The sequence below is a fragment of the Mustela nivalis genome, assembly GCF_964662115.1.
Source record: "Mustela nivalis genome assembly, chromosome: 6".
Taxonomy (NCBI): domain Eukaryota; kingdom Metazoa; phylum Chordata; class Mammalia; order Carnivora; family Mustelidae; genus Mustela; species Mustela nivalis.
This window is the reverse complement of record NC_139025.1, coordinates 75,466,792-75,491,889: the sequence shown is the minus strand read 5'-3', so window position 1 is coordinate 75,491,889 and position 25,098 is coordinate 75,466,792. Positions and strand designations below refer to the sequence as shown.

Genomic DNA, 25,098 nt, shown 5'->3' with positions numbered 1-25,098 from the left:
AAAGGTTTATAAATAAATTATGACTGCAAAGTAACCTGTCTGACTTCTAAACAAATATTTCAGCATTTGTACAACCAAAAGGGTATTATCCTCTTCAAAGTAAACTTCTATGTTGCCATTCTAAATATTTTGGGAACCTACTTATTCATTCAACAAACATTTAATGAATGATTATGATAGATCAGATACTATACTAGGTGCTCCTAGGTGCTATGAAAATAAGGGAAAATAAAAGGCAGTCCCCTATGCTCAGGAAGCTCATCTCCATAGAGAAAGCCAGTGATTCAAACAGAAAAATTACTGAAAGTGTGACAGTGAAAACCACAAAAAAAGTGAGCCATTGTGGTACACAGAGGCCAGAGCCATCAAGCCTGTCTGGGTGATCAGGAGAGGCTGCTCTTGAGAATGTGACATATGGCTTTGGTCCCAAAGGATGAGCAGGACTTCACCAAGAGAAGCAGAAAGACCAAACAGCAAGGACAGTTATGAGAGACCTGGCATGTTGCAAGAATGAAAACCACACAGAGTTAACATGGGAGACCCTTCTAAACATTCCAGACTACTCTGAGTGACTTTGAGAGAACAGGGGGGTAGTCAGACCGCACAGTATCCCTTTTGATCAAAACTGCACAGGTTGAAGGCAATTCCAAAGAGGATCTCTAAGTCTCTTGAACAAAGAATATTGTTGGACTAAGCTTAAAAGCTGGCTTTATCTCCATTCACTGCTATACTCCTAGCATCTAGGCATATAGTGAAGGAACACACTAATCTAAAAAACAAGATTCATTTGTATACAATAACAATTGATATTTTATCATTTTTTTCAAGGTGTTTTCCCATCATCATATATAAATCATGAAATGTTAAAAAAATCTTATTTCTTTATAATCATAATTCATTTTTTCTTGTTTCTCTTTTTTCTCCATTAGATTTTTTGAAGACACAGACTTTGTCTTGCTCACGATAGCATCCTTAATACTAACTTTAATTATAATAATAGTTAAGTTGTATATAGTATTTACTATGTGTCAGGAAATACACTAAACACTTTACACTCATTCATTCATTTCCTCCTTACAAACTGTCAGATAAACATCATTTAACATTGATCATTCCCATTTAACAAGTAGGGAAATGGAAGCATAGAGAGGTTCGGTAACTTGACCAATACCAGATGACTAATAGAAGAGCTGGGAGTTGAAGCCAAAAACCTTGGTTCCAGAATCCAAGTGCTTAACCTCTGTGTTATACTGCCAAGCACAGCATCTAGCACATAGAAGATCATTAGAATCTTGTTGAGTAAATTCTCTCTCTTCGCAAAGAACATTTTTCCCTCCTTAACAATGGAAATTTCCACTCCACAGAGGTCAGGTTTGCCGTTATCATCATAATATTTGCATGCACACCTGTCAGACCACTGGTATAGACAACAAAATCAAGATTTGGCAATTGTTACAAAAACATGTTGAAATACCTTCTAGTTCACCAATTTTTTTGGCAAATACTTTCAGTTGTTTTTTCAGTTTCCGAACAGTCTTATCTTGTTTTTCAAGTTGTTCCATTAGATCCTAAAGATTAAAATGAGAAATAAAACAGAAAGATCAAAATGGGCCTTCTAAAATGCACAGAGGGAAAGCAGACACAAAATCACAAGCACAACGCTGTTAGTTTTACATAAAAGCTCCAGAAATGCTCACTGGTGGAGCCACCACCTGGCTAAAATTGGCAGGCATGGAAACACAGCTACAATAAAAGCCAAATGTTAAAATACACACTACAGTAAATCTTTTACAGCGTGATGGATGGCGGTCTCACTGGGGAGTCTTTTTCTATGTGGGTAAAACAATTAAATGCTCATAAAATGTACTGATCTTTAGTAAAATGCTTTCTCTCAAGGGGGAGGAGGCAAAATAAATTTTGATAGATGCTCAAAAAGTTCCGTGGGAAGTTTTAAGGATGGCTGAACTTAGGTTGGGTGTTTTGACTGACACCCGTGTGGGAGACCCACCCTTTGGAGAGGCTGACATGAGTCCTATAACTTAAGAGCCTTGGAGAATTAAAAGGTAACTTGAAAAAATAACCACCAAGAAAGGATAAAAAGTGATCTGATGACCTACATCCAAGTGGCAGGTAGCATAACACACCCATAAAAATTCACAGGCGACAAAATTTTTTCTTATAGAGGAAAAAGAGAGCAATTCCAAATGCTATATATGCAAAAAAAAAGAAGAAGAAAGAAAGAAAGAACCCAGTACATTCAAGGGGAGAGGGTTTAAAAAAAGTCTGTAATGACTGGCTATTTAATCAAGAATTCTCAAATCACAGGCAGTGTTAAGAGATCAATAAATAAGAAGAGAGTGGGTAACAGCAGACTCCTAGCTCAGGAGAGAAGTCAGTCAGTGCTGCCTGTATGTGGTCATTATCCGCACTGTGGTGAAGGAGAGCATCTGCAAATACAAATAATCATTCACTTTCCAGTCCAGACAGCACAGAATTAGATACTGGACCAAAGAGAAGAGCTGCTAACATTTCAGAGGGTTCAATAGAGCTTCTGGGATTTGACTTTGTTTTTCAAATCCCATTTTGCTTCCATCACACTGTAAGCCTCGTGTTAATAACAAACCCGACGCGACAGTGGACACAGGACACTGACAGAGGTGACACCACCGGCTATAAGACTGCTGTGGGGAGAAACAGGTCTCGTGAAAGTGTTTGAAGAGATTCCTGAGGAGGGGTGGGCAGCAGGGTGCTCTTCAGTAAGAGAGGCTATAGGTAGCGAGGGAGACAACAGAAATGCACTCTGAGTTTACATACAATCATCCGTTTGTAAAGTGAAATCCGATAGGACTGATACTTCTTAGGGTCATCTGCATATAATTCCTCAAAATACTGAAAAAACAGGCACAACGGATATTTGTTTTTCTCTGTGTCTCTGAGGGGAATGTGACCTCTCAGCAAAATCAATTTTAAAATATTTTACAACACAAATAATGACAGTAGATGTACTCAAAAGGCTGATTTGTCATTGGCCACTGCCTTCTGATCTTTCCAGGACAGAGGATTTGAATTCTATATGGATACACACATACACATCTATTTTCATGTGCTCAGAGGCTGTGGCTCAGGCGCCATCAGTTAGCCAGTTAAACAGAGCAACGGCCCATATTCCTCCAAGAAAGCTGGTTATTTCACTCCTTGGATCTGCTCACAAGTTGCTGTACTTTTTTTTCTGCAGCTAGCAGCAGTGACAAGGGTGAGAAAGGCAAATAAAATGGAAGTGAGAATCAGGGCAATGTTGGCACTCTTGCCTGAAGTTGGCAAGGCTGGTGAGAAGCTGTGTGTCTTCCTTCCCTCAAGGCAGCATGGGGGAGGCCTGTGGATCATGTTCACATGTGGAGGAAGAAAGGCCATCTTCATGTTTATGTCAGGAAGTAGGTGGGTATGTGGGTTATGCAGGGTAGAGTTTCCAAAAATACTAAGCGTGGGTCCATTGGGCTTTACTATTCTGCTCAAGTGTTTCCTAAAGAGATGTACAATTAAGACCGAGAAACTATATAATGGTTTTGAAAATTGGATTATTCCCTATACTTAACTTTGAAACCACTCTCCAGAATTAGTAGTCGGGGAGGTATGGGAAGCAGCTGACCTGCAGAGGGTTTTCTAAAACTCAGAGAAACTTATGAACGACACTCTACCCCACAGAATCTAAGAGCTTAATTTACTGTCGTATTAGCTATGAAAAACTGCCAAGAAAATTAATACTGCAGACAAGGTTGCAAAAGAAATGATTAATTGACTTAGCGAAACAATTGGGAATTTGCCATCCAGAAGCATCTCGATTTCACAGTTTCGCCTTCTATTTTAGAACAGTCATTTATAAGCACAGAATTTATACACTGATCAATTATTATAATTCAGTATATTTATCAATTCTCAGGCAGTAAAGCACTGTTAGTTTAACTTAAGCAACAATATAATTGAGAGTAATAAAATGACATTTCAAAAATATTCCATGATTCAAAACATTTTCCCCCACAAATTAGTGGTATTTCAGTCACTTTGGAAAGAATCTAACACTTGTCCTCACGTGCTTCTCCCATTTCCACAATGAACCCCCACATAGCAAGCTGCCTTCAGAGGGACAGACAGTGAAAAAGAAAACTTTGGGGCTTTATATCTAATTAATACAAAAGGTGGTTGAAGAGATGATACTAGTAAATGATCACTAATGGAGTTAATTATAGTAACTCAGACTGTTAAATCTTCAGGGAAAATCCAAACTGCTTTATTAAAGTTCATTAAAACCCTGAATTAAAAAAACAAAACAAAACAACTCAATACCACTTCTAAATAGCTTTTCTCAAAACCAGGCTAACACTACAATATAGATTTTATATAGGAATGTGGAATTATAACTTTTCAATGACTTTTAATGTAACAAATGTATCTATCAAACTTAAGTAGATTTACAAATCTGTAATAAAAGTTATTTTAGAAAATACTTCCTGTAAAAGAAAGAAAAAAAGGGAAGAAGAAATAACTTGGACTCTGGGCCAGCATTCAGAATCTGGCAAGGGGGAAAAAAAGTCTCATTCACTGCGCTTCTGTTAGAATAAAAAATGTATAAACTTAAATCCTAATGTCCCTCCACCCTGCCCTGGGAGCTCTGGCTAACATCAAGCAAAAGCCCTGCATCGTTCTGCCATCTCCCTTCCCTGGCCGTAACTGCAACCCCTGCCTGCCCGCTGGAGATGGGAGCAGGAAGGGCCTCGCTGGCTGCCTGGAAACCAAAGGTCCACAAAGCTTGTCCCCGGTCTCTACTGTGACCATCACAGAGCAAACCTCCTTGCAATGGCAGAGAATCTGCTACCAACGTGGAGGAAGCAGGTCACCTGAGTTCTCGAGGATGACAAAGCCCAGCACACAGTGCAGGGAGATCTCCGGAACCCTCCCAGACGTGCCCGAGCCTTCTGTCAGAAACATGACCTGTACACAACCTGTGCTTTTTTCGTTTCTACCCACATAATCACATCTTCCTTACTCTGTCTCTGCTGGAGAAGAAGGGTATCAAGTGTTGAGCAGCAAGTTTTTCCCAGCCCAAAGAGATGTGTTTGACCAAAAGGAAACTGGGACGGTCCCGCAGGGCCAGGCACCACCAACGGTGGGATGTGTGGCCCCAGCACCTCTGCTTACCAAGTTCTCATTGGTTAGCCTGGTGATCTCGTGCTGCAGGCTCGCCTCGATGCGGGCCTCTGGGGGCAGCTGCAGGTTCTGGGCCAGCAGCTGCTGCTGCCGGTTGTTCTCCTCCTTCAGGCTCTGGATCTCCCCGCGAAGGGCTTCTGCCTCGTTCTCGTGGCTCCTCTTCTGGGACTGCAGCTGGGATTCCAGGAGCCTGAGGAGAAGCCACACAGGTAGGAAAGGGAGATGACATGTGAGGCTCTGCTGGCTGGGTGTGAGGCATTAGGCTCATTCTCACGGGCAGGAAAAGCGGGGAATTTTTAGTGTTTGTGCAAACTTCTGACTTCGTTAAAGTCAAAAGGCTCAAACAAGGGCCAGCAATGGAAAGAAGTGAATTGCCCTCCTGTATCTTTCTGAATTGTGGACCATGCTACAAATATAACAATTCTCAAAAGCCCTAAGAGACAGTCAGGTTTAGGTTCTTTTGGAAAGTTTATAAGGAATGATGACAAACTAGCATTTAAGTTGGCAAAGACAGTACATTTGCCACAGAATAACTCTGCAGGGTAGAGGACAAGCAAGATTACAAAGTCCCAATCTGATTAAATATGTCTTTAAGAATTTCAGTGTTACTTATTTCAGGCAGAGGGTATGACCAGGGTCCCATTTCTACTTTCTACTCTTATCTCTGGAGGACAGAAAGGCTGGAGTGGGACTCTGAAATATATACAGATTTACCCAAATCCAGACAGATGATTCTGAAATTTCACATACATGTATTTTAAATTTGTCATTTTCTCTTTCCCCCATAAGCTTCCACATCAATAACAGAATCCTAACACAATGCGGTTTAAAACACAGATGCTCATAGGACAAACAAAGCAGTTATGGCTTCTCTCAGCAAGCACACAAGTCAGCCGTGCCTGTAAGCAAACCAGAGCGTCGGCCGCGAGAATACCAGGGAGAAACAGCATCCCGCCTTCACTGTGCACCCCACTTCTGTATTCACCCCCTTTCCAAACACAAAGCAAAGTTATTGTTAGGAATTAACTAACATGAAGAAAAGAAAGACGTTCTTTTATCCTTATCTCCTTTGTTATCAACTGCTGGGCAAAGCTACTGACGCCATGGCAAGTAAATGGTTAACAGCAGACTAAAAATATTTCAGAGATTATAAAATTCCAAGGGCACGTGAACTGAAAACACCACCGAGTTAATGACAATGGCTTGTGATTAGAACAAACAAAGCAGAATGAGGAGTCCCTTGAATAAACAGTTAAGTATTTTTAAAATTTAATCACTAACATGGTATTTTAATGAGATCTGAAAGATACAAATATCCTGAGAGCAGATGAGTGTCTGCGTTAGAAAGCTGTTGCTGTTCCAATTTTATTTGCTTTCCCCTAAACACATTTAACATGTTGAGTTCAGGTAATTATTTTCAACTTCCGCAATGCAGGAGACCCTCCTGATTTGTGGTTTCAAATGTCTGAGTTTCACAGTAATCACAGAGAATCCCAAATTAGGCGTGCAACACTGCTGCTGGGCAGCGCAGTGCTGTGCGTAAGGGCACAGGCTCACTGCCAAGGGTGCTCATGTTCTTGAGATTGGTCATTATTCCAAACAGGAAACCACTAAGTAATCAGTGTTAATCTCTCCCTGCAGTTAGGGCTCTCCTTGAAAGGTTTGGTTTGGTTTTGTTTTCCAACTCCTAGTGAGATATGCAGAAATTTCTGCATGTGAAGGGAAGACCCTTCACTCATGGGCAGCAATTCTTATATTCACTATCCATCCATTTCAGCTCTAATTGCATCGCTTAGTGGACAGAGTTTTTAAGAAGGTATTGGGCTAACTGAAATTCCCCCAGGAAGACAATTAAAGCAGAAGAAACATAGGAGTTAAAGTCAGAAGGCCACTGTTAGTAAGAAAAACAACAAGTTAATAACATTCCATTTTGAGGAGACAAATATAACCTGTTGGCTTGTTTTAAGCCTTCATAAACCAGCCACAGCTCTCCATCCTCATTCAACTCATGGCAGTCCATAGCAGGGAGTCTTCCACGCAAAGGGAACAACAATGCAAAACACAAGGGTACAGGATGGTCATGAGATGATGATGGTCAGGAGCAGCACATGGTATTCCAACTGAGTCAGCAAGACTGGGTTATTAATTACACATGGGTGTAAGACATTATCACAAAAATTACTTCTGGTTAATTTTTTAAAAAATGGGTAACATGTAACATCACATGTCAATGGATAGAAAGTAAAACAATAATCATGGAGCCAGAGCTACTTTTCCTACAGAATAAGAAATGACTGAAAAGGTGAGAAAGAGGTTCCGTTTTTAGCATTTTATTCAGCTAGCAAAGTGAACTTATACATTACATATTATCTTATTAGAGACCAAGATCAACCATAACAGTCATACACATACAGAATGAAAACTTCAGCGATTGTCCTCATGGGGTACTCAAAATTAAGTTCTAAGTATTCTGAGTAGGAACTTGTTTTTGCTTAATAAAATCTGCTTTCTTGCTTTTAAAACGGTCTTAAGAAATTCTTAAAGGAGTAACTTATAATTAAGAAGTTCTCAGCTTTTTGACACAACTGTTAAAAAGATTTTTTCACGTCAAAAATTAATGTTAAAATCTGGGGAAACTGCTTTTACACTATTATTTTTTTAAGATTATTTATTTTAGAGAGAGAGATAGTATGCTAGAGAGAAAGAGAGCACAAGTGAGGAGAGGGGTGGAAGGAGAGGGAGAAATAGACTTCCAACTGAGCAGGGAGCCTGAAACAGGACTCAATCCCAGGACCCTGGAAACATGACCTGAGCTGAAGGCAGACACTTAACCAACTGAGCCACCCAGGTGCCTCTGCTTTAATATGAAACATGTGACACATTTTATTAAAAGCATGTATAGCAGCCCCTGGGTGGCTCAGTTGGCTAAGCACCTGACTCTTGATTTTAGCTCAGGTCATGATCTCAAGATCATGAGATCATGAGATCATGAGTGGTGTCAGACTCCACGTTCTGCACTGGGCATGGATCCTGCTTAAGATTCTCTCTCTCCGGGCGCCTGGGTGGCTCAGTGGTTAAGCCGCTGCCTTTGGCTCAGGTCATGATCTCAGGGTCCTGGGATCCAGTCCCGCATCGGGCTCTCTACTCAGCGGGGAGCCTGCTTCCCTCTCTCTCTCTCTGCCTGCTCTCAGTCTACTTGTGAACTCTCTCTGTCAAATAAATAAATAAAATCTAAAAAAAAAAAAAAAAAAGATTCTCTCTCTCCTTCTGCCCCCAACCCTTACCCCACTCACTCTCACTCTCTTGTGCATACTCTCTCTTTTAAAAGTATGTATAAATAATAAATAATAATGACAAAGTTGATTACAGGTTTTTTTATACCTGGCGTATAAAAACATTTTTAAGTATCTATCATCAGACACATTCCACACCCTTCCACATGTATTACTTCATTTAGTTCTCCTAGTAACCCATTGTGTATTATTTGCCACATTGCAGAGGAAGACACTGAGGCTTAGAAATAAGATACCTTAGAGGCTACACACTGGTGAGTAGGAGAGACCAGGCCTATCTGACTCCAGAGCCCAGGCTTTTACTCTTCCTACTAGACTTTTGTTAATATGATGTGTACAGAAAGCACATTCCAGAGAATGTTCTCCTATTTACCATCTCCTCCTGGAGAGTTGATCTATTTTTATGGTCGCAAATGTATTATTATACACTGATGACTTCAAAATTTATATCTCAACCCACATAGCTCTCCAATTCCAGATCTAGATGTTTAACTGCCTAATGGGTTTCTCTCCTTAGATGTCTTCCTAGCTCCTTGAGTTCATTATTTATAAATCTACTGATCATCTCCACCCTGTGCCTCCCCACACTGCAGACCCAGGATCATGAAATGGTATTACCACATCCAACCAAGTATTCACCACAGACCCTCTAGGATTCTCTATCCCTCACTCACAAATCCAAGCCACAAGGCTTACCGATCTCATCTTAGGTATCTTATGTATCTCTCAAAGTGTCCCATTTCTCTCAATCTCAACAGCCACCAACCAAGTCAAGTCACTTAATTAGTCATTCAATTACAGTAAGAGCTTCCTAACTGGTCTTTATGCCTTCAACTGTGTTCTACTATAATCTATTCTCTAACATGAAAACCAAGGCCAGCTTTCTAAAATTCCAATATCATATCATTCTCCTACTTAAAACATTTCAACAACTTTGTCATTGGAGTGAAGTCCAAATTGTCTTGGTTACCTCCCCAACAGTCTACAAACTTTGTAGAGTTTACAGAGTTTGCATTTACCTTCCTTACTGCTATATTCCCAGTGTATGACATAGGGATGAGCATGAAACGGGTATGCAATCTATTATCTGGTGACTAAAGAGTAGAGTGCATGGATAGACAGGGTAATAGAGCTCTTTCTATACTAACACACTCTTAGATAGAAGATATGCTTATAATTTATATCATAAATTAAAATTTAAGGTTAATCAAATACTTTTTAAGCATTCTCCATTCTCACCCATAAAACAAGATAATAAGTACCTTACATGTTGCTTGGCAACATGTATTTCTGTACACCAGTCCTGATACTACACATCAGGAGACTTAGACCACACACTAACTACACAAATCCCCAAAACTGTCCTTGTCTGTGCTCATCATTGACTATGTTTTCTTAAGCATGTAGCCTGTAAGTTCAGAGTCTGAAGGCACGGAGGCTTGGTTGGGAAGTGGTTTGATAGGAAGACTGAAGGAATTCCAGAGATGAGCCACCACTTGGTGATCATCTCAGCTATAGAGAAAGTCTTCGATAAAGTTTCATCATTTAGGTGCACATCCTGCACCCTCAGTCAGCCTACCGAAGCTCTTAGGTGTACAGTGACTGAGCTAAGTGCCGTCTGTAACTTCACTCGTGTTTACAGTAAATAGGTTAAAACTAGGGTTAGGATTTTTTTCAGAACACCTTGGGAAATGTGACAAATACCTGATCTTAAATGTCAGGTCCCATCCTAGAAGTCATGGTACACTTAGAATGATATGGCCAACAGTGAGTTGATTTCAGATACTTCATTACTTCTTTCCTCACCAGATTTCATTACTGAAAGCTAAAGTTGTCCCTACCAATCGGGATTCACAAAAAACCAACCATCCTGAACAAAAAGTGGAAGTGACTACCCAAGACAGTTCGACAATGAGCAACTGGTTTTCTTCTCAAGATGGAGACTCTAAATATACAGAAATATAATCCCTTGATGTAAACAACATACCCCCTGACAACTCTCATCAATAATGCTACCTTATATTAAAAATGAAATTTTAATTGGGAATATGTTGGAAACCTTGAATTCCCTCTCAAGGTCAATGGATCTCTAATTAAGCAATACATAAACACTATGACTTAAAGAGGCTGGCTTAAAGCCTAGAGATATACATGATTATGATTAAACTAAAGTGAATAAAAAGAGAATGGACTTACCTGTTTGTTTCTTTCAAACCAATGTATGCTTGGGCTATTTCACCCTTATCTTTCATTTTTTGTACATCTTCCAAAAGTATTGTGGAATCTGTCATTGTGTTCTGAAGAGGAAAACAACACATTTCCACATTAACACAGTCAGCTCAAAATCTGGACCACAGATAACAATTTTTTTTCCTCCAGAATAGGGGGTTTTTGCATTCCTCCACATCTCTGTCCCACCAGAGCACCGGCCTAGCCCCCTGCAACTCCATGGGGTGGTTGGGCATAGGCAGTTAAGAGAAAGAGGCACCTTCAGTTTCTCCCTTGAAAATCCCTCCAGCTCTGCTATAAAGGTGGTGAGATTCTAGAGTACTATTGTCCTGTAAATAAAATCACTGATGTGCAGTGTGTGTTTTACATTATGTGAAATATATATCTATTTCAAATATGTATATATTCCATTAAGTAGTCCCTTGATGTCCTTGTCTGATAAGTGGTCTATGCTATTATAATATATATACTTCAATGTGTGTGCGTGTGTGTGTGTGCATCTATGTGTGTGTCTATATACACACAATATATGTATATATACTTTATATATAAAAATATATATATATTTCCAAGTATACACAAAGCATTAGAACAATAACTGGCTAAACCAAGCAACTATTGAATGAACAAAGAACAGAAGCTCTTCTTTCCACTACTTCCCATCTAGTTATAAAAAAACAAATGCCCCAGTAAAACACTGTAAAGTCTGACATAAAGCTCATTATTCAATTAAAAACTCAGTACAAAAAAGTAAATGATATGCTTTAGCAAAATTAGAAGTTTTTTCTCACATATTTAGATATATATGAACGGGAAGGATTTAGCTCCTTGTAAATATCTACCATCTGCCGTTATTCAACTCTTTCTTCGGTTACATTATAGCATGGCATATAAGTTTTTGAAATACATTTCTGGCAGGTCAGCATTACCAATGATTTTATATAAAAAGCACTTTTCTGCTAACATCTTTACTTCCTTTTTTTATTTTTCCTTTTTGGTCTAATTTGACAACCAACATAATTTCCAAATCTTGCTTCTACTCAGCTATTCTCTGTATTTCCCAAACCAGGGCAAGAACAGACTAAGCACTACTGCTCGATAGCCTCTAGAGAATAATACATGTTAGAACCCAAGAGTCCATTCTATTTGTCTAAATAGTATATGTCTGATCTGGTAGTCAATGTTTGTTCCAAAGGCAGATTTCACAATGAACTTAATAGAATATACTTCAAAAAACATGATCTTACAGAGCAGTTATAAGGTAAGTTCAAGAACAGTTCTTGATAAGAATATACTTCAAAAAAAAATCCTACTTTTCTCCTTACAGTGTCTTTTTGTGAGCTTATAAATGCATCCTCAGAGAAGACCAAATATAATCTAATAAAAGCTATTGACAAGAGCTTATATTTTACTGAATTTTAAAAATCTTTCCCTAGACACCACACGAAGCATTTCTTTAGCTACAATTTATATATATTTTAGTATGGCTTTCATAGAAAATATTTTTTCTTTCTATAAAAGAGAATTTTTCTATTCTACAAAGGACCAAACTCAGATTTTTAACATCTAAATAGCAACTCTCAAAGACCCAGTCCCTATATTAAATAATGCTGTATGTGTTTTCTGATATCTGAAGACCTACATGATGTACTTTTGAACTTTCAATAAATTAGGTAACTTGATCCTATATTAACTAATCTAAAGGAAAGATGAGCTTCTTGATATGCTGTTTTCCTGATGGTAAGCAGCCAACTATTTCCCCTTTTTGCCTACCCTACCTAACTGGTGGTTGGGGCATGGGATCAGACATGGACCACCAGCACTAGGACATTCCTAACTCTCAGCTGAAAGTCTGTCTCCCCCAAGCCAGTGACCAGAAGTTTAGAAACGGTTGCACCATGTAGGAAAATCCTACCCCTTCCAGGGAGGCTGTTCTCTACTCCTGAGGCTCCTTCTCACCCTTGGCCAACAAATTCACAGCTGCTCTACAAAAGTGTGGGACAGCTATGCTTTTGGGTGTGCTCCAAGTTAAGGGACTCTTATCCTGGGCCCCCATGTTTGTGGATGGCCTACCATTACTGCTAGAGTGGGTCAGAGAACTGACTATGAATTAGAAATCATGGAGATCTCCCTGTGATCCAAACTGAAACCTACTACACCCATTATTTTTCCACTGCCACAGAGAGGGCTCAAATAGGAAATCAACTTGTAATATCAAAATAGACTTGGTGGCCAGAAGCATCAATCGCATTATTTTGGGTGAATACTTATAAACTAAAGTTTAGGATTACAAAGAAGTATTTACTAATTTTTTTTTTGAAAATTTTATAATTACCTTGTCATCCTGAAAATCACAAGTCAGCAAGCACAAAAAACAAATGGAGAAAATAATAAACCTTTAGTTCCATAAATAAACCATCAATGAGAAAGAAAAGCAAACTATAAGAACCCCAAAATTAGCATTCATGGAACCAGCATATGGTAGACATTAATATAAATATTTATGTGATAATTCTTAATTTTCAAGAACAAGTGCTTGAAATTCTTTTTGAGTTGTTTTGGTTTTTCCAATTTTTGAGTATGTGAGAAAATGACCCTCCTGCTAACATATATGGGTAAAATTATTATGCTAGGTGTGTGAGAGTTACAATTAAGCTCTGATAGGAGGTCATTTGTCCCAGTGAAGCCTTCCAGAATACTCAGAGAGGCAGGGTAGATGAACTAGATTGGCTGGGCTGGATTAACACCTACCTCACTGGGCGTCACTCACTAGTGCCCTGCAAAGGAGTTGTGCAAGGATGAGTGTCTTGGACTAGAAGCTGAGTAGGAGAGCCTTGGGTTTGAAAGGTCTCCATCTGTGTCATGGGCCTTTTTCTTAGCAAAGAACAAGTTGGAGAGCAGGGGTGTTGGTGAGACAGGACCAGTCCATTTTAGGGACTAGAGACCAGCTAGTTGTGAGCTGGGTGAGTGAGAACATGTGATACCAGAGCTATGTGCTCTGTTAGCTGGATTGTTTTTATGCCCCTTGGTTCATTTTTCTTTTCCTTTCCCTTAACTTTAACTCAAGTTTCTTGTGAGAATACTACTTTGTCACAAGGGAACCAGAAAAAGGAATGGTGAGTTTGGGACTCTGCTCCAGCTGGTATGCAGACAGAGTCTTTGATCTCAAGGCCCAACCACAGTGGTAGTCATGGGAACCAAACTGAGACAGTCTTGGGGAAGGAGACACATACAGGGCCAGGCCAAGGAGAGATTCTCCTTTCAGAATCTTCTCATTTCAGACTGAATGGGTTTGAGATTTGTTTTAAAATAAAAAAGTCCATTCCTTTATGTAACTCCACTAATTCCTGGGATGTTTTTTCCCTTTCAAGCTTAGTCACAAATATCTTGTTTTCAGAATTTGATATTTTCTGGATCAGTGTTGATCTCAGATATGAGCTGCTGTTCTCAAATCCAAATGTTGCACGCAGTTTCAGCATTTTAACCACAGGCAGAACTACCATTTCCAAGAGAAGTACTCTCAGATCTTCTAGTTCATTAGGTATCATAGTCATTTTTTATATGGTATGTCATGCAGTTGGGATACTTGATTGTCTAATTCTTGGTAACACTTTGTTTGCTGCATGAACATGGGCAGGGACACAGGCCAGGCTTTAAGATGATTACCCAGAGTCCCTCTGATGGCAAATGACAAAAAGGCCCATTTTTTACTAATACATGACAGTGTATTAGTCTCATACCTGAGTGCAGGAAGGACTTTGGAGGGACATCTCTACCTTCTGGCATGGGTTCCTTTCTGTTGAATCACTACACACAGACCCTCCCCAATTGGGTTAGATCCCCATTTTAGGCAGAACTCCCTAAAGTCAGCAGAAACCATCTCCATGAAACTTCTACTCATTGATCTCACTTCTAACCATTTTATATGTTATCTTTCCAGTTAAATGGACTATTTTCAACAAGTAATTTTAAAGTTATATTTAATGCCTTCCCACAGCAAGACAATTTATGGATATTTATACTTAACAGTATTTTGCTTTTTTAAAAAAGTTTATGTATTTGATTTATTCATTTAAGTAATCTGTACACCTAATGTGGGGCTTGAACTCATGAACCCAAGATCAAGAATCACATGCTCTTCTGACTGAGCCGGCCAGTAACCCTGAATTTTACTTTCTTAAAAAAAAAAGATTTATCGGGCGCCTGGGTGGCTCAGTGGGTTAAGCCGCTGCCTTCGGCTCGGGTCATGATCTCAGGGTCCTGGGATCGAGTCCAGCATCGGGCTCTCTGCTCAGCAGGGGCCTGCTTCCTTTCCTTCCCCTCTCTCTGCCTGCCTCTCTGCCTACTGTGATCTCTCTGTCAAATAAATAAATAAAAAAAAAAATCTTTAAAAAACAAAAAAAAAAGATTTATTTATTTATTTGTTTGTTTGTTTGACAAAGAGAGAGAGACACACAGTTAAGAGAAGGAACAGAAGTAGGGAAAGTGGGAGAGGGAGAAGCAGGCTTTCTGCCTAGCAGAGAGCCCAATTCGGGGCTCAATCCCAGGACCCTGGGACCATGACCTGAGCCAAAGGCAGATGCTTAACGACTGAGTCAGCCAGGCGTCCCCCGAATTTTATTCCTGATGAAAATTTATCATGGCCAGAGTACTACTTAAAGATTAATTTTAAAAGCCCTTTGCTCATGAGTGAGATGTAACACTTGGAAGATCATCTGGGATTTCATTTATTTTTTGCTCACTGTAATTGGCATTTGCAACAGTTTTAAAGCAACATTGAGATTGTTTTTTAATGACAATATCCTTTAGACTAAACGCTAATTAGACTAAAAATGCTCGGTTTGCTTCATTATAAATTGGAGGGAAAGGATAAAAAGAAAGAGGCCAGTCCCCAGACACTCACTTTGGTTACTTGCTCGTGCTTACCTTGGGTTGGATGGCCTCCTTCTGGCTCACCAGCTGAGACCTCAAGATGAGGACTTCCTCCTTGCGGACATCAAGCTCCTCACTCACGGAGGTCAGCTGCTCCATGAGGACACGGTAAGCTGGTGCGCCTGGAGCAGTCACCTCTGGGGCACTTTTCTCACTAAGGGCCTTGCGTAGCTCATTTAGCTCATTTTTCAGTTTTTTATTTTCTGATTCCAGCTCTTGACGCTGTATGAAGAGACAAAGAATAGTTCACTGCTGTTATCCTCAGCTTTACATTGAAATACTCAAGATGCCCTCAAGATGGTAGAGCTGTGCTGGAAAAGACTGTCCGAGGTACCGTGGTGAACGGCTTCCCAGGCTGTAATGAGAACCCTGTTCTGCAAATTAAGAAAGCTGACATCAGGTGCCATTGAGCAAGGTGAATGGCAGTTTGCTCATCAACCCAAATTCCAGAGTCACATTTATTTCAGGCTTGCCTTGGGTGTGGTCACAGGCCTGGAGGGATTGCTGAGTCCCCAGGGGGAAGTTCAGCCCAGTCCTCAGAAGCCCAGGTTTTGTTTGCAGGTAAATATAAGGGCAAGTATGAGAGTTCAGCTAGTCAAGTGGTTTCTGCTGAATGGCTCAAATGAGCAGAACCCTGAAATCTTGAGTAGCATCCTTTTATTTCCTTTGTAAAACAGAATGGAAAGACCACTGAAATCTTGGACTTGTAACTTTGAATAAAAAAATTACCATATCATTAAACTAATACCATTCCATTTAGTGTTTTGATGACAACCAGTGTATTTTTCAAACCACTCTGACATGTGTATGAAAGGTTTGTGAAGCTGCTGGCAGAAGTCATCTTGGGAGGGGGGAGGAAAGGACAGGCTCCTGTGTCATCCAGATGGCCATACTTATCCTTCCCCTCCATACTTTCACATTCTACCAGCCATCCTCCTGTCACCGGTTCACACTGCCCTCCGTACACTCTGCTCAAACAGTGGCAATGGGAACCCAGAATAGAGTTCTGACCCCAAAATGCAAATACTCAGGGTACTGGCTGGGGAAGGCTGAAGCAGGCAGGCATTTGCAAGCTCCGTGCTATCTCGTTCAGCACATTCCACAAGGCCTTGTGGTAGCAGAAGTGAGACACTTCTACATATAAAAGATAAAATATTTTATTGTTTCTTAACAGAGAAACCACCTTGGGTTTAGAGCACCATACCAGAACTCTCAACAGTTCTATCTGTAGTTTCTTTTTCTAGTGTAAGAATATATAATCCTTTCTTTCATGAAGTAATCTATTCTTATGTGAAAATAAAGGATCCTTCCTTTCGCCAGTCTCCCACCAACTAGTAATCCGATTTGTATCAAACACTTCTGCAACAGAAAACATGAACGTCATTACTTGGACACTGAGCTCCTATGTAGGGTTCCCCAAACTTTTAAGTGCAGCAGACTCACCTGGAGGGCAGATTGTGTGGCCCAACCCCCAGAGTTTCTGATTCAAGAAGTCTGGTATAAGGCCCAAAAATGTGCATTTCCAGTAAGTTACCAGGAGATGTTGATGCTGCTGGCCCAGGGACCACATTCTGAGAAATACTGAGCTAATACCTGGGAGCTCTGACTTGCCCCCCACCCCCAATCTGGGCTTCAATTTTTAACATGTCTTTATTTGTCCATTTTTGTGTGAGACTGGCAGATGGGAAAGTGCTGGAGATAACAATACTACTCCCATTCTGTTGGCCTGTGCCATTCCATTCCATCTGATCCTTGTCTTGTATGACCCACAGCATGAGCCGCTCCTCTAGACAAAGGGTACAAAAGGCAAGAGAGAGACAGAATACAAGAGATGACCCTTTGCTGCTACTCTTTTCTTTCTCTGCAAGCATAATCACTACCTAAGCAGTACTTTTATTGAAGGAACAACAAACTTATTCATGTTATAATTTAGAGAGGGTGAAGGGCTCATCAGGGTATTTAAAAATAGTATTTGGGGGGTAAAAATTGATTTTCAAACAAATGACGATAGGAACTTAGGGTGTTTAGAAAGTTTCCTTCTGTCTGGAGACCTAGATTCAAGACCAGACTCTACAAGTTGATAGTAAATCTCTTAACTGTTCTAAGCCTCAGTTTAATAATATTTAAAAAGGAAATAACTTATCTCACAAGTTGTGACAATGACTAAATAAGATAAGGTGTAGGAAAAACTTTTCAAACTGTAAAGTAAATATGACATATTATTAGTCAAGTGTTTACTAAATTTATTAAATGAAGAGTTCTATCTTCAAGGGAAGGGGTTGATAAAGGAACTGTAGGTTGGAGAGCATGGAGAACAGGCATTCTCTATACCAATGCCACTCGGCCTCAAAAGGAAGCAATAATCAGCAGTTCCAGACCATGGGAAGGGGCAAATCCACAGACGACAGGGTCCTATTAATGTAAATTATGTTCCATGTCACACTATTAGGAAACAATGTATCAGGACTAGACTTGAAGTAATATTACTGAAAAAAAAAATAATACAAACATCCTCACAACAGTTCAGCGGGACCATAGGAATTCTTAAATACACATAAGTGCTTTAAAATAATGAGTTTCCTTACACTATTTTGTGGCTTTTCTAACTCTTAGGTTTGGTTATAATCATAAACCTCACTGTAGTTTTCTAGCTGTTCTAGACTATAGTTTGCAAAAGAAGAAAACAGTAAAAAATAAACACAAGCAGAAGATGTCTGAAAAAGATAAATTTAAAACTAATAATTTAATTAACAACCTAGAAAACTTTTAAAGCTGGAGGTGTCTTGCTAGCTGATAACCTGATAGCTCAAACTTCACAGGGCTCAAAACGTTCTAATTCTGGAGAGCAAAGGAAGAAGCCTAGTAAAGAACAATCTATCCTGATTTTATTTTTATTTATTTATATTTTAAAGTAAACTCTACGCCCACTGTGAGGCTTGAACTTACCACCCTAAGATCAAGAGTCACACGCCTTACCAACTGAGCCTGCGAGGTGCCCACAACCTACTCTGTACCCAGGAATGGGCTCTTGTTTGTTTGGTACCTCAACTCTTGGGTTACTCAAGATGCTTTGTATTCCAGGAACTCCTGTTCCTTCCTAATCAGAGTCTTTCCCATGTTCAGCTACTCTGGGACACACAGTACCACCTAGACAGCCTTTGCCTTCAACCATTAAGGAGACAATTCTCTACTTTCATCTTTCTCCTCTCAAAAGTTGCTAAAAAATAAGTTAGAATACATCTCACTCTAATACCTAGCAAACTAACACCTAGCTATCTTTCTCTATAACTACATAGTTTCAGTGGGGTTTGGTGGTTAGAGTATGCTCTAAACATATGTGCCAAAGATATTTATGTTCATATCCTGCTCCTGTCAGTTTCTAGTGGGGTGATCTTAGGGAAGTTACTTGTATCTCTTAACCTCAATTTCCTTATCTGTAAAACGAGAACTAAAATACTGACTTGCAGGATAACTGTAAGAATTAGAGCTAGGTTGCCGGGGGGAGGGATATAGGGAGAGGGTGGTTGGGTTATGGACATTGAGGATAGTATGTGCTATGGTGAGTGCTGTGAAGTGTGTAAGCCTGACAATTCACAGACCTGTATCCCTGGGGCTAATAATACATTATATGGTAATTTAAAAAAAAGAATTAGAGCTGATATGTACAGTAAAGGCATTTAAAAAAATGATGAGCATAATGATCACAGCCAACATTTTCTGGGTACCTACTACATGCTGGGCATTATTCTAAGCAGTTTATATGAAATACTTTATATAATCCTTATGACAGTCTTATAAACAGTATCATTATCCCCATTTCATAGATGAGAAAACTGGGGCACAGAAAAGATACATAACTTGCTTACAGCCATATAATGGCAGATCTAGCATCTGAACCCAGGCAGTCTGTCACTAGAAGCAACGTCCTTTACTACGTTCTATAGCCTCAAATGGTGGCCACTGCTTCTGTTTCTGCTTAGACTGAACTCATGCTTATATGGAAGAGATTCTACAAAAAGAAACAACACAAGCCTAGAAGTAATGCCTGAATAAGGGTGAAGCTAGAACCTTGAGTGCCCTTAAGGATGTTCTCTGTGAAAAAGAGAAACTCTGAGCAGGTTGCTTGCTAAAACAAGATATTTGAGGCCTTGGGCAGAAACTTCAATTACCTTGAGTGACTCATATTCCAGTTCTGCACCTCTAATTTGTGGTCTTTCTTCTTCCTAGGGAAAGCGTAGAGTTAAAAACTTTATAAGTAAGTAGTTATACTTCAATCGTCACTTTTTTAAAAAAGATTTTACTTATCTATTTATTTATTTAACATTGAGAGAGAGAGATCACAAGTAGGCAGAGAGGCAGGCAGAGGGAGAGGGGTAAGCAGGATCCCCGCTGAGCTGGCATCCCAATGCGGGGCTCGATCCCAGGACCCCGAGATCATGACATGAGCTGAAGGCAGAGGCTTAACCTACTGAGCCACCCAGCCGCCCCTGTCACATTTTCACTCAGAATATTTCTTTGCTTTGCAGAATACAGTGAGGAGAATTTAGCCCTGGCAACAACGAATCAAATGCTTCGTGGATAAAGGCTGAGCTGCAGGAAAAGCCACGCCCAGAGCTGAGTCTGCAGGTGGTCGTGGGGTGGGGCTTCGCTCACCTTGGCTTTGCTGCGCAGCACCTGCTCCTCCTTCCGGTCCAGCTCATCCTGCATCACCTGCTTCTCCTGCTCCAGCTCTGTGACCCTCTTCTGAAGCTTGAGGAACAGTGACATGTCCAGAGGTACCTTCTTCTCACTTGGCTCCTAAACCCCAGAAATCAGAAGATGGTCAAGCCAATGCGGAAATAATGACCAGTGCAATAGAAAGTCAGGCTAGCTTACGGAAGAAATATACATGGCCAAAGAATGACATGTCCACACGCACAGCTAATGAGTAGAGGTATGCAAATTAAACAGTGAGGTGCTACTTTTTCCCTGTCAGATTGGCAAAAATCAATAGTGCCATGTGTAAGTAACAGTGTCTTATATAATACATGTGGAGGTATAAGTAGGCCTTTTAAAAGGGCAAGTTAGCTGTATTTATTAAAATTTAGAAGTGTATACCCTTTAATCTAACAATACACATTTAAGAACTATCCTACAAAAATTCTTACATAAGTACACAAGAATGTATGGGAAAAGATGTTCACTGCAGCATTTTTTATAATTGTAAAAAACTGGAAAAAACCCACGTCAGTCAATAGAAGAGTGCTTAAACTATAGTATAATCAAAATAAAATTTTTTATAGCTGTTAAAAATGGAAGTAGATATATATGAGTGGATAAATATGACCTAGATAAAATTATTAAGTGGAATACACAAGTTTCTAGCCACTATTTATATAATGATATTATTTTTGTTAAAAAAAAATCAAATGAAAAAATAATGAATACTGTTTTTCTGAAAATAAATAAATTGGAAAAAAAATCAAATGCACGTGACTTCTTAAAAATTTTTTTTAGGGCGCCTGGGTGGCTCAGTGGTTAAGCCGCTGCCTTCGGCTCAGGTCATGATCTCAGGGTCCTGGGATCGAGTCCCGCGTCGGGCTCTCTGCTCAGTAGGGAGCCTGCTTCCTCCTCTCTCTCTCTCTGCCTGCCTCTCTGCCTACTTGTGATTTCTCTCTGTCAAGTAAATAAATAAAATCTTTAAAAAAAAAAATTAAAAAAAAAATTTTTTTTAAAGACCTTATTTATTATTTGACAGAGAGAGAGCAGAAGCAGGGGAGCAGCAGGCAGAGGAAGATGCAGAAGCAGACTTCCCACTGAGCAGGGAGCCCAACCCGGGGCTCGATCCCAGCACCCTGGGATCATGACCTGAGCCAAAGGCAGTGACTTAACCAACTAAGCCACCCAAATGTCCCTGCACATGACAGTTAAATATACCTAGAACATGGCATACAGAAATCTAGAGGCCATCGGTGGTTATCTTGGGGGAATGGGAGATACTATGGGAAAGTTTCATTTTCTCCTTTACACATTCTATATTTGAATTGTTTACAATGAGCATGGACTACTTTTCTATTCAAGAAAAATAATTTTTGAAATGGTGAAGTGCCAGCATAAATATATTGAGATCACAGAGAAGAAACTGGAAAACTAAAACATTAATAAATGTTAATAAAGTGAAAGATAACCTAAGAGCATCTGAAAAGTATGTCAGTTGCTTCTAGAACAGAATCACAGTGAGAGCTACTAGTGTAAATAAAGATAGACTAATTAAAGCTGAATAAATGGAAAGAGTAACCACCATCATGGAAGTTCTGAGACTGCCAAAAGTGTTCTACCTTGTTGACTTCGGATTTGAACTTTTATGAGGTAAGAAGAGAATTGTGTCATTAGATTTAATGGAGATGATAAAGAGTCTCTTTGTTTTAGTTAGAAAGAGAGAGAACTAACAATAACTTAATTAGATGGACAAAGTATATATATATTTTTAACATGTTACTTATTTTTCAGAAAAAAAGAGAAAGAGAACAAGAGTATGAGCAGGAGGACCCGCAGGCAGAGGGAGAAGCAGCTTCACCATTGAGAAAGGAGCTGGATGCAGGACTCAATCCCAGGACCCTGGGATCATGACCTAGGTGGAAGGCAGACACTTAACCAACTGAACCACCTAGGTGTCCCAGTCAAAGTATAATTCTTAACTGATTAGTGTGTCTTATACATCAAATTGTCAATTTTTTAAAAGACTTTATTCAGATACAAAAGCAAAATAAACTTTTTTTTCTTTTTAAGAGAGGGGAGGAGGAACGGCAGAGGGGGAGAAAGAGAGGGAATCTTAAGCAGGCTCCATATCCAATGTGGAGCCCAAATGTGGGGCCCAATCTCACAACTTTGATATCATGACCTGAGCTGAAATCAAGAGTTGGACACTTAACCAACTGAGCCACCCAGGCAGCCCCCAAAATAAGCTTTTACAGAAAGTTTAGGAAATAAGTACAAAGAAGAAAAATAAAACCATAATCACTTCTCCAGAGAAAACTTATAATTTTTGTCAAGTCTTTTTTCTATAGATTTAAGTAATTGGAATATTTTCATTATAATTTTGTATTGTTTTTTAAATTTGGCATTGTACCACCAATGTTTTCCAAATTTATGATGTATTTGAAACATAATTTTTTTAAAAGATTTTATTTATTTATCAGAGAGACAGCGAGCATAGGTAGACAGAATGGCAGGCAGAGGCAGAGGGAGAAGCAGGCTACCTGCCGAGCAAGGAGCCCGATGTGGGACTCGATCCCAGGACGCTGGGATCATGACCTGAGCCGAAGGCAGCTGCTTAACCAACTGAGCCACCCAGGCGTCCCTGAAACCATAATTTTTAATAGCTATAGTAACATGCGCACCATCATTTGCTTAGCTATTACCTATCTTACCGATGGACACTGAAGTTGTTTCTTATTTTTTGCTATTGAAATACACTAAAATAAATATCCTAGTGACAAATACCTAAATATTAATGTTTTTAAGTCTGCTAAATTAGTTTATACTTCCATCAAGCAACTACCACCTTGCCTACAACAACGACTGTTATGTTTTTAAATGGCTTAATTGATAGACCAAAAGTATATTTAATTATAGTTTTAATTTTTTTTTTAATTAAAAAAAAATGCCACGAGAGGAGTGGAGACGGGCACAGCTTGCTGGGCAAAACAGCAGCAGCCCTCGGCTGGCCAAGCGCACGGTCACTCACACGCCCCACCAAGTCCTGTCCACACACACCCCTGGCACGACGCGCGCCAGGGGACGACGAGGCGCCCGCACCCACATAGAGGGGGGCGGGTTGGGCCTCCCTTACCGGCTCCACCACCCGCTCTTCGGACACACCACCGACAGCGGCAGCCCGAGGGGGTCGCTGGGAATGGGAAACGACGCCACCGCTCGGCCTCAGGCACCTGAAACAACCTGGAACGCTCCAGGGGCACCACAGAGGGCCAGGCACCACGCACTCAGCACGCCCAGGTGGTGAGCAGCGCGGCATGGGGACAGCCCTCCCCGCCACGGGGAGGGCCGCTCACTCCACAAGACGCCAAGAGAGGCAAATGAAAGTGTCCGCTGCGTCAGAGGGCCCCACGCCCACCGGCGCCCTGAGGCGGAAACCGTGGGAAAGTAGAGTCGGGCCGGAGCCCACACACCCCCCCCCGCACCCTTCCCCCCTACACCACCCACGACAGCGGGGGGCAGAAGAGGAGGAGCGAGGGACCCGCGGGCAGAGCGAGAAGCACGGTCCCATTCACCATGAATGTCCGTCCCTCGTCTGACGTGGCTTAGGCCCGGCCCGGGAGAACACGACATCACCACATCCATCAGCAAATATAGTTTTAATTTACATTTCTTTGCCTTTTATTGAGGTTGAATTCTTTTTTTTATATATTTATTAACTATCTTTAGGGTTTTTTTTTTTTAAGATTTTTATTTATTTATTTGACAGAGAGCGAGAGTGGGAACACAAGCAGGGGGAGTGGGAAAGGGTGAAGCAGGCTTCCTGCTGAGCATTGAGCCGGATGCAGGGCTCAGTCCCAGAACTCTGGGATCATTACCTGAGCGAAGGCAAAAGCTTAATGACTGAGCCACCCAGGAGCCTAGCTATCTTTTGTGAATTCTTAGGAGTGCCGAATTAAATGTTACTCTAGTTTTAAGAAAATATTGAAGAAGAATCAGTTAAACTAAGAAGTGGGGCATTTATCTGTAGGATATCATTTACCCACAGACTAGTTAGACCTTGACTTTTTCTAACTATCCAGTCCTATAATGTTCAAGAATAAGAAAAAGTTTAAATATATGATCTTCTACATAGAGTCTTTCCTGATTACTGTGTGGTAACTAATATGACATTAAAAAAAAAAAAAAAAAGAAAAAAGTCTGTCCTGACTGACAGAACAGACATAATATCCTGCCTGAATGTGAAATTACTATAGATTTTCATTTCTATAAAAACTCATTTCTATAATCCCACAAATACTTGTATTTTAGCTTATTTACAATGTAAACATTCCATTCATGTGTTTTTAATGTTTGTTCATCCATTAATGATGAATATGTCCCTGAAAATTTTAATTACTTTATCTTTCTTTACACTGTAATATAAGACTTCACCTCCTAACTTCCTTCATTGTACTTAAGATATCATCATTTGGGAATCATCCCTATCAATCTTGAATGGGCATTTTTGTTTAAAAGGAATCTTCTCATTTAAATGGATCAGGGTGGGGCGCCTGCATGGCTTGGTAGTTTAAATGTCCAACTCTTGATTTTGGCTTAGATCATGAGATCTCAGGGTTGTGAGATTGAGCTGGGGTGTTGGGCTCCATGTTGGCTGTGGAGCCTGATTATGGTTCTTTCTCTCTCTCCCTCTTCCCCTCACCCTGCCCAGACTGGTGCTCACTCATTTTCTCTCTAAAAAAGAAAA

General features: G+C 40.2%; 1 protein-coding gene across 4 annotated transcripts in view; it reads right to left on the bottom strand.

Moving 5' to 3' along the window:
• Positions 1-25,098, bottom strand: part of MYO5A (myosin VA) — a 193,863-nt gene that overhangs the window by 17,866 nt on the left and 150,899 nt on the right. The window contains exons 26-33 of one of the 4 annotated variants that reach the window (XM_082734712.1): positions 20,310-20,453; positions 19,826-19,879; positions 15,651-15,878; positions 10,692-10,792; positions 7,152-7,232; positions 5,194-5,392; positions 2,815-2,889; positions 1,475-1,568 (exon numbers count right to left, since the gene is read on the bottom strand). In XM_082734712.1, the coding sequence (XP_082590838.1) occupies positions 1,475-1,568; positions 2,815-2,889; positions 5,194-5,392; positions 7,152-7,232; positions 10,692-10,792; positions 15,651-15,878; positions 19,826-19,879; positions 20,310-20,453 (976 nt within the window). The remainder of the gene's footprint in view (positions 1-1,474; positions 1,569-2,814; positions 2,890-5,193; positions 5,393-7,151; positions 7,233-10,691; positions 10,793-15,650; positions 15,879-19,825; positions 19,880-20,309; positions 20,454-25,098) is intronic. The other 3 variants (XM_082734713.1, XM_082734714.1, XM_082734715.1) reach the window with 3 other exon arrangements.